Source organism: Chaetura pelagica, unplaced genomic scaffold (assembly GCF_000747805.2).
Source record: "Chaetura pelagica isolate M959 unplaced genomic scaffold, ChaPel_1.0 scaffold20, whole genome shotgun sequence".
In the NCBI taxonomy this organism is placed as follows: Eukaryota; Metazoa; Chordata; class Aves; order Apodiformes; family Apodidae; genus Chaetura; species Chaetura pelagica.
The window spans coordinates 5,085,718-5,099,489 of record NW_009951958.1 but is presented as its reverse complement, the minus strand read 5'-3'; the positions used below and the strand labels follow the sequence as shown (position 1 = coordinate 5,099,489).

The 13,772-nt window shown below is 45.6% G+C and overlaps 1 protein-coding gene across 3 annotated transcripts in view; it reads right to left on the bottom strand.

The window, feature by feature from the left end:
* Positions 1–2,515: 2,515 nt before the first annotated feature.
* The window catches only part of TP63 (tumor protein p63), a 103,308-nt gene continuing 92,051 nt past the window's right edge, over positions 2,516–13,772 (bottom strand). For 2 of the 3 annotated variants that reach the window (XM_009999848.1, XM_009999855.1), the window contains 4 exons: positions 6,588–6,745; positions 5,489–5,633; positions 4,501–4,594; positions 2,516–3,244 (listed from right to left, as the gene is read on the bottom strand). In XM_009999848.1, coding sequence (XP_009998150.1) covers positions 2,948–3,244; positions 4,501–4,594; positions 5,489–5,633; positions 6,588–6,745 — 694 coding nt within the window. In that variant the 3' untranslated portion in view covers positions 2,516–2,947. Of the gene's footprint in view, positions 3,245–4,500; positions 4,595–5,488; positions 5,634–6,587; positions 6,746–13,419; positions 13,535–13,772 lie in introns of those variants that run through there. The other variant, XM_009999863.1, reaches the window with a different exon arrangement.

Below are 13,772 nucleotides of genomic sequence, written 5' to 3'. Positions count from 1 at the left end.
TGATCGATCTCATCTGCCAGGAAGGCAGCAGACGGGTGTGTGATGGCAACTTAACAACACACCCTTGTGCCATGGGTGGCATGGGGATTAGAAACCTGCACATGTGGGCAAAGGTGACACTATGCTCTGGCTGCTCAGCGGGGGAAGAAGCAACAAAATCTCTGCTCATTTCCAAGAAGGCGCACAGGTGAGACAAGAAGCTGTTTGGGAATTCAGTGTCGTTTTCAGGTTGGCTTTTATTTTCATTGACTTCAACAACAAGGTGTTCCAAAACACATACAGGACTTGGTGCAGGCAACACTGTCATTGCTACAAGCATTGGCAGATTTGCAGCTCAATTAACCCATACGCTTTGATGTATCAAAACAAAACAAAAAAATAAAAATCACAGCTCTACAGGGGAGGGTAAAAGCTACAGCAGTTCAAACTCACTTGAGAATTCCAGCTAAGAGTGTAGTGGTGCACAGTAGAAAGAAGGTTTTCACAGCATATATTTTAATCAATAGTGATGCAGCAGAAAAGCTCCATCTCACTGCTGAGTTGAAAAGCAGATACTGAAGCTCTTGCACCCAGACACTGGGCACAGCATTATTGCAGTAACCATTACAGTCAGAAGCTTCCTAGTTCCTAAAATTAAGGTATTTTTGCATCAATCTTTGTACAATACTGAAGCAGCTCAGAAGGATTATACAATGGAGATGCAAGACCTTGGAGGTGAGGACACAACTTAATTCACCTCCAGGAATTTGCAAAGTACCTGCACTAACACTGCCCCCCTGAATTAATTAATGCATCAAGTCAAGAGCAGGATGACTCAATTGCTTTGTGGCATATAGAAAAAAAAACAACCAAAACAAAACCAACAAAAAAACAACACCAAAAAATAGTAAGCTTTCACACTGAGCATTGTTAAATACTTTGAAATCTAGGACGCTGCTCTTTGAAGTGTTACAAAATAAAATGATAAAACAGGCTTTCAGTACCTGCCCCCTCCCTCTTCAAGGCAAAGTAACACAGGAATCTCAGTATGCAAAATACAAACTCAGTTGTCTAGTGTCGAGTCATTCATTACAAGGTACAGTGTAAGCGTGCTGCATAAAAATAATAATTAAAAAAAAAGAGAAAAACAAACAATATCTTACTGTGGTTCTGTCAAACCCGATATAGCCCAGGAAGAAATAAAAATTGGCATGTTACGCAGTAGGAAACAAAAAATTACATATACAAAAAATATTTATATACACACTTTACAGAGTAACACTCTTGTATTCCTATGTGGAGCTATTAAAAATAGGGTGCACAGTCACTGGAAGGCAGTCTTTGAATTTGACACAGACCTGGCTACAACAGACAGATGGAGAATTCTAATGATACTGGACTTACATGAAATAGATGGCACATAGCAGGGACCAGAGAACAGTCCCTGCCTTGAAACAAGATCATTTGGGTGTAGTAAGGTAGGATGACAAGTCATTTAAGCTGCTTTTTTCTTTTTTCCCCAAACAAAAGTCAGGCTTACTGTTAAAAAGAGCCAGTCAACTTGAAAGGGGCTGCGCTGAGCCAAGTGGCTCAGTTTAGGTTTGTTCTGTCTACTTTAGAGCCTCACTACCTTGACCAATATAAACATGAAACCACACACTGTTCAGCTACTTGTCCATGGGGTCCCTGTGGACAGTAAAATGCCAGAGGAAATGCCTGAGAGCACAGCTGCTGTAGAACCAATAAAGATAAAACAGAGAAAAATCAATTTCCCGTGTAAACATGACATTTTGCAGTAGCAACACTCATATCATGAGGAACTGGTCCTTATGCCCAAGGCAGTTGGAAATTTCTCTTTTCTTACTCTCTGCTTGGTCTATAAGTCTTAGTCTATAAGTCTGCTTAGTCTATATCTGCACCAGCAACAAACCACAACAGGCTCCAGCCTACTGCAGATCTAACTAAAGCCAGTTCTACTTGTCAGGAAACCAATCTAGCATGGTCTACCTGTGTTTAGGATAGCTGAAACCCTACAAATCAGTGTGCAGCTCTCATTTGGTCCTCTCTGCAACTGACAGCTAGGCAGGAAAATCCTTATGCTAAACTAACCAGGCTGCATATGTGGCAAAGCCTAATTCACTAGCTTAAATGTCAGTAGTGGTACAGAGTGGCTAAAGGTTGAGTGGACTGATGGCTGCATTTGCATTTATACCCAAAAACAAGCAAATGAGGACATACAGAGAAATGTAAATTGAAAACAAGAGACAGCAGGTTTGTTTTTTCCCAGAGAAGGCAAAGGAAAAGGAAGAAGTGGCTTGCAGGTGGCCATAAGCACTGGCCTGCCCAGCAAAGTGCATGTGCTGTCTCCGCTGGAGAATATTACACATGAACAGAGCACTCAGCTCCGTAGGATGAGGCTGTTTAAGTGCAACGTTCAGCAGACTTATTCCCATTTCTTTTCAGATGAACAGCCAGTTCAGGCTTTGGCGGCTTTAGGCTTTTTGCATTTTGTCTTGGGGTTGAGTGGTTTGTTTTGGGGGTTTTTTTTGGCTTTTAAAGAAGTTATTTTAAGCTTCCTGTTTTTCAAAGTGGGATCGCTGGATGAGAGAGAGACAAGTTTGCAGGTCAGGACACCCGTGAGGTGTATGAGGATTGAGAAGTCAAGAAAAGAAGCCCTCTCCCCAAAGGAAAACATGAAACAAGAACATGCCTTCTCAAGAAGGTCACCAACTTTTAAGGAAATACCACCCGCCTTTCCCCTTCGCTCAGCTCTTCCCCTTGCAAGAGCTGGGGTGGAGGTCACAGTCCAGGAGCATGACCTAGACAGCATCAAGGGCATAACTAGCATAAGTGAACAAGAAGGCTCCCTCTGCCCTTCGTCCAGGGGTGCAGTACCAAGCAGAAGGAAGACAAAACGAAGGGCTGAGCAGTTTGTGGCCGAGGCGGGGTGGAGCGGGGTCCGCGGAGTTCACTCCCCTTCCTCCTTGATGCGCTGCTGTTTGTTGCGCCGGGCATCCATGTCGAAGTTGAAGTCGTTCCACTCGTCACGGGGCGGGAAGGAAATGGTCTGCCGGAGCGTGAAGCGCACCGCGTCGATCACCCGCTCCCCCCGCGTCTCGCTGGAGCCCACGCTGACCGTGGAGGCGCCGCTGGGGGTGCGCAGGAGGTGGGGAGGGGAGGAGAAGTCATGGAGCTGCCGGTGGTCCAGGATGCCCTTCCAGATGGCATGGCGGAACTGCTCTGGGATCTTGAGGCTCACCAGATCCTGCAAGGAAACGTAGAGGGCTTAACTGGGCAATCCCCAGGCAAGCTGGGCTCTGGGAGTAGGAGCAGCCTCTGGGCCACCCCGTGAATGCCTGTTAACCAACAAAGCTGCTCAAATCGAGGTGGCCATGATGCACTGCAGAAGACAAACCACTAATCCTGAAAGTGGTGGTTTGGTTCTAAACAAGCACACGTAGCCACGAGGCAGCAAGAACTAGTGACACAAGGTCTGTTTTGAAGTTACACAAAAACACACATTCATGCATAAGGTATAGTGACCTAAAGCTAGATGTGTTACTGGACTGCAAGGCCTGCAGGACAGCCTCAGGGAGATCTGCTAGTTGTCTATGATGAAGGATGCTGGGCTATAGATCAATGGCTTTGAAAACTTCCGTGTTTCTTTCAAAGCCTGCAAAAGGATTTTAAAATCCAGGTCTGATCTCCAGAATGTGAAGTTCTGGAGGAGCTGCCTTAGTTACTTAACATAAGCAAAATTTAAGAACAGATACACACAACCTTAGAGAACTTGGACTTTGAGGCCCCATCATCTCTGTTGCAGTACCTGAGGGTAGCATTACCTAAACTCGGGGAAATGTGATAGCAGTTTCTGAAAAAAAAAATAGCAACTAGCTTTGGTTAATTTGGGTCAGATTTTCTAATTAGAGCAACAGCAGAAGGAACACAATCCACACTAGGAAGCAAAAGCAGCACAGCCTGGCAAAGTCTTGGGGCAACAAAATAGGACAGGCAGCTCTGAATAGAGCAATAGCACAAGAGAGGAAGAAGCAACCCTGCAACAAAAGCCATGCAAGATGGAAAAAAACACAACCAACAGCTGGGCTGAGATGCCAGTAGCAAGGGAAGATCGTTAAGGTAAGGCCAGAAAACAGAAGCAGGGAGGGGAAAAATGCAGACCACTTCTGGACAGCCTGCTTGTCTGCAGGCGAGTAGGGTGTTTCAGAGCAGCGTAAACTGAAACCAAGCCTTGCAGAATTAACAGACACATGGGCTGGGGCCACTTTGGGGGCTAAAATGCACAGTGGCGGGGAGAGGGAAACACTCTCTGTGCCAGGCAAGGCAGCTACATTGCTGGCCCTGAGTCCAGCCTCTCTTCACCTCACAGTAAGTCTTCTCTGTGTGCAACAGCCTGAAGTCAGACTAATAATATAAAAATAGAAGTCTGGAGTCTGGATTTCTGACCCACTCCTACAGCAGGGCCAAGAGTGCAAACAAAGGAAATGGTGAGGAGTTACTTACATCCATGGAGTAATGCTCAATCTGATAGATGGTGGTCAGCCCCTGGGTCGTGAAATAATCCACACAGGATGAGCAGCCCAACCTCGCTAAGAAGCTGCAGAGGAGGAAGGAAGGAAGGAGAGAGAAAAAAGGATCACCCTGGCTGCAACAGCCCAAACCACAGGAAAACCAAACACTCAGCCAACCTGCAGCAACAGGAAACAAAGCTTTCACCCTTGGCCTGACCTTCTCCAAGACATCCCAGGCCAGCAAGCCACATCAAACAAATGAGGGAGTCTATCAGCTTGGCTCCTAGCAGACAACCCTCATGGCAGCACTTTGCCTTAGTCAATAGCCAGTGCTGCACAGCCTGGATCTTCGGGCATGAAGGCTCCCGTAAAACCTCCTGCCAGGTCACTTCACCCAGAAGGTGTCTGAGCCTCTGGCAGCCTCCTGCACAGCAAGAGGGCTTCAGCAAGGCAGTGGGTCTAGGGCTTAGACACATGTACACAAAGCACTTAAAATCACCGCATTCCTCCCTAAGCATAAAGGATTCCTCCTTTAGGGGCAGCATCTTTCAACCTGCTTGATCTCATGGAGGGCAGATGGTCTTCTGACCCCAGCCATGCCTTTTTGAGTGCAAAGGGATGAGTAAAAAAAACCACAACAAATAACAAAAAGAAAAGCAAAAAAACAACAACAACAACAAAAAAAAAAAAAAAAAGGAAAAGAAAATGTCTGCAAGACTGCCTGGTGCCCTCAGCTCCATCAGTCCAACAGATGCTGCATGCCTCAGCTTTCTTGCAGTCCTAAAGTCCCTATTTCTCTCAGCTGCTCAGAGGAGGGGGTTTGAGGCTTGGTGCCCAGAGGCTGCCAGCCCCAGGATGGCCAAGACCCACTGGGATCCTGTGCTCCAAGAGAACGGGGAGAGGGACCTGCCAGGACCCTGACACGAGGCCTCTGCTCCCCACAGTGGGAAACGTGTGCTGGGAAGGCTGCTCCCGCTCACCTGACGATGCTGCAGTCTGTGGGGTACGGAGGAGGGGGGGTGCAGTGGGATGTTGAAGGCATGGAGAGGGGAGGAGGCAGCGCCTGCGTAGGGCTGAGGCCATTGATGTCGCTGGTCATGGCCATGTGGGTGCCCATCATGGGAACTGGAGGAGAGAAGAAGGAGGAGCACATGGTTACCCAGGCGTCCCTGAACCCCTGCTTCACCCCAGCAAGGCATCAAGGGACAGCACCCATAGTTGGAGCAGCCAGAAATCCCCTGCAAAGCACCACACAGAGCGAGTTCACAGGAAATTTTCAGCAGGGTCACAATGCCCACACAAGGGCCAGATGACAGAGAGCCCTCCAGGAGCTCTGCCCTCACCAGAGCAACTGCCGGTGGTGCTGCCACCGTGTCACTTTCCCTTGCAAACAGGCTGGGTAGAAACCTGAGCAAACCATGGACCTCTTGGCTGCCCCTGCTGCAGGAAAGGAGCAGGACAGAGCCAGCAGAGTAACCCAATACAGAAGGCAAACAGCTTTGTTTTCAGACACTGAGAGAACCCGAAGGGGATCAGCAACAGGTGTGGGCAAGAGCCCAGTGCTTCTGAAATAAAAAAACACCACCACAACCAACAAAACTAAGCCCCCAGAACCATGTCTGTCATCCTGGATTTACAAGGTTGCTGGGCACTCTTCAGCAGCCAGAAGGAAGCAGGTTACAGAGCTGTGAGGTGCAGGCATTTCCTTTGAAACTAAGAAGTGTCTTAATTGAACCCAGGGGGGAAAGTCTGCTAACATTTGCATCTCTTCTGCTGGGAAAGGAGGAGACAACAAGCCTTGAAAGACAGATGACAGTGCAGCCAGCAAGATCTGCAGCAAGAAGTAGCTCTGTTCACCCCTGTAAGGCTCAGAGCAAGATGCTGAAGCTTGGAGAAAGCAGGTGACTTGCCCCGTGGCACAGCAGCAAGAAATACTTGGCTCTGCAGATTCCCAGTGCTGCTACCATGAATGACTCCAAGCACTCTGGACTAACACTAGCCACTTGGAGATGCGAAATCTCCTTCTCTACATTAGTGGGATGGGCATACAGTGCAGAAGAAGGAGCAAAGGTTTCTTACTGTTGGTTCCCATGCCGTCAGGGATGGTGGTTGGGGTCAGGGCATTGCGCTGCTGGGGGTTGATGAGCTGGCTGACCGAGGGCAGCTTGTTCATGCTGTTCATTTTGCTGAGTGGTGGAGAGTTGGAGCCGTAGGAAGACTGCGACTGCATGGAGGTCCTGCAAACCAAGGAGGTGTTAGGACAGGAATCATAGAAATTGGTTGCTAAGGGTGCCCATCCAAGGAGCTAAAGTTTTTCTCTGTGGCAGTGGTGAGCTACTTCTAGTGAAACCATGGGAGTATTCCAGATTAAGATTACTGGTGACAGAGTCAACAGGAAATAAGTAGTTTCCCAGATATTCTCGGCAATTAAAAAAAAAAAAAAAGGTGAAATACTGATAAAGGGAAACTTTCAAAGGGAACTATCAGTTCAAATTTTTTTATTTAATGAAAAGTTTCTATGTAAGTCTTTCAGTTGAAGACAACCAAAGCCAGCAAACAGCTGCCAAAACTCGAAAACAGTATTTTAAAGTTAAACACTTATTGTGGTCAAAGGCTTTTTCACAGGAACAAGAACTGACAAAGCTATCTCAAACCATCCTAATCTGACTGCAGAAAGAATTTTCAGATCAGGGTACACTTATCACCTTGGTTTCTCAAAAATTCCTAGTTATTAATATAATCAGGTGTATATAGAATAGCTAGAGGCTCTTTGCTCAAGACAAGACTCCATACACCTTAGGAACCACTAGTGAGATGGTCAGAGCTGCCTGGAACACTGACACACAACTTTTGCTGGTGTTAAGGAGAACCTGGTATCCAGACGCTGCAGGCAGCTTGCAGAGTATCAGATTCCTACTACTATTGGATAACAACAAACCTCCCTCAAGTCCAGACAGCCCTAAACTCCATCTAGCATATCCATGAACTGGGCCAGAGAAGCTTGCTGGCAAGCTCCCCTTCCCCAGCCCTGAGGGTCCCAGCTGCAATTCTCCCTCGTAAGTGATCTGGAGTGTGAAGACCAGACTGCTTCTGAACAGCAGCCCAGTTCCCAGATCGAGTTACGGCTGCGGCATCCCATCTGGAGTGGGGTCTTAGCTGGGATATGCAGAAAATGATCATTAAAGCAGGCCCAACAGCACAATTGGCACAGCATTGCCATGCCACAGGGGAGCAGGTTTTTCTTTCACCGACACCAGGGGTGTTTGCAAGAGCAGGCAGAGGTGCTGGGGAAGCAGACACGAGGTACCCTGGCAAGCCGCGCTCACCCAGCAGATCACAGGTTGCCCAGCTCGCCAGAGCCCAGCACTTCTTTGGCCACATCGTGGTGACGCCGTGGTGAATGCGCAAGGGCACATTCCCATCTTACTTCCCTTTGGGAAAACTTGTTTTTCTGGATATAACTGGTTACACCAATTCCTGGGAACTGGCTTTCCTTCTATGCAAAGAGAAGAGCTATTACTTCAAATAATAAAGGAAAGAAAAGGCTTATTCCTAGTTAATTTATTAAAACCTTCAGCACTCAAGGTCAAGTTTCAAACAATTACATTGTCTCCAGCTTCCTGCACTTTTATGATTTGCAGCACTGGGTGGAGAAAACATCCATGCTAACCTGCTGGAGTATCTAAGGCCCTGAAGAAATGTTACCTAATTGCACAATTACAGGAGGTGCAGAAGGGTGTGAACTGTCCTTTGGCAGTGAAGATGCAGGACAAGATCCAGCAAACTTCATAGACTCAAGGAAGTGGAAAGCACAAGAAGCTTCACAAATTAATATTAACGATGGCAGCAACTCCCAAGGGGAAGTGAAACCAAGCCATGAAGCTCAGACCAAACTTTTCTGGGAACGATTCAGATCTGAGGTTTCAATTCACCAATTATAAAAGTTGAGGCCAGCCACGAAATTCAAGTCAGGTTGACACCACCCTTAACCTTAGAGGTTTCTGGATTTAGGACCAGAATTAGTATTTCTATGTAACAGGTTCAGGCACCTATCCTAACTGAGCTTCAGCTGAAATTAATACACACCCGGGTAGTCTCTTAGGGTAAAATCTGCATGATATACAAGTGAGGAGGCGACCACATACATAGTGAAATTTCAAATTAAATCAACAAAGACTTTCCAAAAAGGATTTAGTTGCATTGCTTAAGGTTAGGACAGATTTTATTCAGAGAGCTCACAACTAGAAGCTTTTTGTTATTGCTGTTTTTAAAAGGATGCCTGTTGCTACAAAACCAAGATTCTCCAAGGATGCCAGTAGTGAGCCTAACTCTGCCCTTTCCACCACCAACAGTGGTCTCAGCAAAGACAGTTAGGAGACTAGAAAATACTTTGAAGAGTTAAAAAAAAAAAAAAAAAAAGCCAACACAAGACAACCTGAAGCACCCTACACTATAGAAAAGAAATGCATACTTTAACATATAGCTTAAGGACTCCATTCTTGCCTCATTCATACTCATAAGAATCAAGAAAATCAAGATCAAGTGAATAAAACAAGAAACAAAAGCATTTATCTTCATACCCACACTTGTTTCAACTAAACTATTCCATCACGTGAGCAAACACATAAAAGGTCTAGGGAAAGCCAACTAGCCAAAGAAAAGTCCCAAGATAAACCAAGATGCAAAATTTTATTTAAAATTAACATCACACATTGATATAGCAACAGCCTCAGAAACACAAGAAAATGTTTTTTGGTATTAAACACACGGACTACATGGTGTTTGAGGATTCATTTAAAATATATTGCTTTTTTCTCATTTTTTTTAAACAGGTATTATACGAATGTCATGCACAGTGATTTTCATTAAAATGATACTATGTCCCAAGATAGATTAGAAGTAGGAGCATTAACATTTCTTTGATATCAATGCCAATGAAAAGCATTTTAATATCAAGGTATAAGGACTTCAATTAAGAGACTATTATACTTCTTGGAACAGTCTGATACAAAAGGCACTGAGTCACATTCCACAACTGATTTTTCTCTCTTCAAGAGGCTATATAATTATTTAGCCAATAGTATTTCAGTTATGCAAGCTCATATGAGGGCAATCACCTCTCCTGCTTCAAGGCATATACTGATCATCTCAAGAGGTCAGGAAGGAACTTCCTTCTTCTCCCACATACAAAGCACAGTTCCGTTCACAAGCTGTCTTGTCTAATTCTATGCTTTCCCAGCTCCCTTGTTATCAGCCCTTCACCAGATGTAGGAAACTGCTTGGATAGACCAATTACCTGATTCAGTAGACAAGTCCTAGAGTACTCACTCACATTAGATGAAAACATCATCATGTAAGCAATCTTAATGCAAATGACATCTAAGGCTCATTAAGTGCAAGAATAGGGCAGCTCAGGCTCAGTGAACTTAAGATTTCACCCAAGGCTCTGTGCCCAGTTTGCTATCCCAGAGAGACCCAAGTGGAATCGAAGCTGTCCAGTTCTGGGCCTGCCTTTCCTTACATTAGCCACAGCAAGTACAAAAAGGATCACATCCCAAGTTCACACATGGGCAGCATGCCCATTAGCAATGTTTTTTCAGACAAGGTTTCCCAGTAAGGGCTGCGTAACACTGGGATGCCACTGATATAGTCTAGTAAGGGCACACAAGTGACACAGATGCTGCTCAGCAGCACTCATCCACTCTGAAGATCCATGAAGCAGAACACTAAAAAGCACATCTCAACCAGATGCTATTCCAAAGAAAGCAATAGTGCATCTTTTCAACCACACAAGTGGTTTGTAGGCTTGGTAACTAACTGGGAGCATGGAGAGAAGTCCTGGTGGTCACTAGGCAGACAGCAACTACAGTACAGGGACAAGGGTGGCAATAATGACTCTCCTTAGATTTCAGATATGGGAATTTCCCAAGGCAGGCAGTGGATGCAATCTCTCCAGGGAACGGAGCTGTAATACAGGGAGTGGATACATATCAACTAGTTGACACAGACTGATAGGACCTAACTGATAAGGCCCAATTATTCTACTTGGTTATTCCTTAGAAGGAAAAGGCTTTTTTCTTCTGAACCCATCTGAAGATGGCAAAGAAGCAAGGACAGCTGGGAAAAACTTTTATCTGCAGAAGACAGACTATGAAGCAACTCCAACTGCTTCCAGTTTCAGGTTATTATCCTAGTATCTGGAGAGAAAATCAAGTCACCATTAATACCACCTGTATAATCACCATCCTCTTATATGTAAGGAGAACAAATTGGAAAGCCTTTCCAGAGGATAGTGGGATCCAAATAATTTACATTCTGATTTGGTGAAGTCCCAGGTGCTGTATTGCCTATCATGCTACAAGATATTTCCTACAGGTCAGACCAGATGATGATCTGGAGGAGATGATGAACTGGAGCAGGAGTTGGAATCTCCTGTTGCAAGGTGCGTAACATAGAATCATAATAGATCAATTTGAGTTGGAAGGGATTTTAAAGATCATCTAGTTCCACCCCCCCTGCCATTGGCAAGGACATCTTCCACTGTGCCTTGTATCTTCTGGTGGGCTGTCTCCTCAAACATACTCGTGGACAGGCCCTGGAGCAGAGCTCTAGATACAGACCAGTGTGTCCCTGTTGCAGCATTTCTGTAGCGCCAGCCACAAGCAGACAAGACCAAGTTCCCAGGAATAAACCTTCACTAGAAAGACACACTGACAGTGCCAAGCATAATCTTGCGTGTGGGCTGCATTTACAGTTTAGATTCCTACCTCTCACAGGGACAGTAATGGTAATGCCTTTCTTCTCCCCCCAAAAAAGGTACAGAGCAATATTTATCTGCTTTGTGATGTCAAAGTACTTCCTAGAGTTACCAAGTGAAGTAAAGAGGCACTTGATTGTGAACTTTATACAAGGAGTGATGGTAGAGCTGAAACTGAGTCACTAATTTTTAATTCATTATTATTTATACTTAATCACAATTTTTCAGACTCCTATTGATCAGCCCTCCCCCACACTGCTATAGCAGAACAAGTCTTGCTAAGACAATGATGGAGATATCCAGAGATGGGATATGGCTCTCAAAGGAGATGTTAGTACGAGTCATCACCTGCTCAGATCACAGCTCTGCTGCCTGGAAGCAGATAATGTGATGTTCTGATAAGAGTCTTCTCTCACTGCATCAGGCTTTTTTCCTTGGTGGGTGGCCAAGAGGCCCACTCTGCATTTGGGAGGCACCTTCTCCTCCATCTGTGACTAACCACGAGCGTGTCAGAGCTGGGTAGGCACTTGCTCCAATTAAATCCAAGATGGACTGGACTGAAGGCACACAGGTCCCCATCTGTGTTGATCCAGCCCCCTGTGTTTCTCAGGGGCTGCTGACCACCGGCACTGCAACTGAGCTCTGTTCCTCAGCTGCTCCCTCAGCCCACAGTGAGCACCGTTCCTGGCGTACCTTCAGTAACTTCTTCACATCTCTCCTGCAGCTGTCAACATTGGAGGGTTCCTCAGAAGAGATGTCACTTCTTGAGAACATGGGTTGAAGGACATTTGTCTACCAGCATCAGTGGTTGTTCTTTATGCAAGGATGCTTGGGTACCTCCCCACTGCAGGCATTATGCCCACCCTCAACCGGCTCCTCCCTCATCATCAACATCTGCAGCTACTGCCACACTCAGCAATGCCAGGTTAATTCTATGGTGTGTTACTTGCCTGTTGATCATTCCTCCTTTGTGCTGGTCTGGGCTTGACACTTCATCAAAAGATGAAGTTCCAAAGTGTTCAAATTCAGCTTGTCAAGCCCCATACAAATGACCTTCAGAGGTAGAGTTAGATACAAGCAGTGGGAGGATTTCAAGTCGTGGCTAAGAAATGGTCTCCTGTATAGGAATTACTAAGTCAGGATGCACTTCACAGACATAATAAGCTAAAGCCACTGGTTGCAGGACAAGGTGGGCATTGCCTGAGGCCACTTGGGTGAGTCAGCTGCAAAATATGCTGGCATTGCTTTCTTTTCATCTGTGAGGTTTGCAGTGATAGAGTAAAACACAGTAGGGTTGATGAATACTCTAAAGCAACATCTAAAACTGCTGAACATCTGCAAGGAAAAGGGCAAGCTCTGACACCCTTTCACAGGGACACTGGACACACATGGATGTCATTACGCAGAAAGACTCCAGCCTCACGTTCACCTTGTGCATTTTAGCCCACCAGATGGATTGAACCCACAGAAGGGACTTTTCCAAGTGCAGCTAAGCTGGATTAAGGCCAGCTGTGTTGGTGCAAAGTCTAAGTAACCCACTCTTCCCTACAGTTTTTATCTATTTTAGATCAGACCCTTTATCATTACAAGTAAGAGGAAACAATTTGTGATGCCAAAGTAGTGGGTATTTCTACAGGAAAAAAATAATAAATTCTTACCAGTGCCAATTCATATAATTATTACCTCCCTCTGTCCAGCAGTGCAAATATTTTCTCTAATTCCACCACTACTGCATGACCAGCATTCAAACAGGCCAAATTGACTATCACAGACTGTTTAAGCACACCCAATCCTCTTCCATCCCCCCAGCCCACAAACACATTTTTAATTTAAACAAGACAAGAGGCATTTTTAAAATTGAGACCTGCTCAGAGAAACCCTCCCGAGTTTCACAAATACAGAAATACCAGGAAAGAGTATCAACAGGTTACAAAACCAGGAGAAAACGTTACACCGAGACAGACGACATTGTGGTTCCTGACCTCCCAATGCTATGAGCTACAGCTAAGAGGTCTGTAGAAGTCTCTGTTGTTTCTGCAAAGTTTGAGTCCCTTCAGGAGATTACTCTCACTATTTACTCTGTTGCTATCAGGCCGTGTTTGCCCCACTGTTCCTAGTCCCACCAGCTGGGCAAAGTGACCCCACCAGCTCAGTTTATGGATATACTGATGGGTCTGGGGGGCTGGAATGTTTTAGGATGGCATCGGTCTGTTTGGGAGGGTCTCTCCTTGAGTCCGTGAGTTCACTCCTGAAGCAGGCCGAAAGGAGACTGTAGAGAAGGAACCAGAGAAAAGAAAAAGATGAATGTACAGGACCCTTCACCAGCCACCACAAGAGAAACAGTCACTTTCCACCTTCATGATCACAGTATGAGCTTTGAAGGAGGCAAAAGCAGATGTCTTAGCACCAGCAGTGAAGGTATGAGACAGGGAGATTTAGAAACCTGGAAAGCCCCAGGTGCAAGTGAGTGATTGGCAAGGAGAAGAAAACAACTAGTTTGTAGGGAA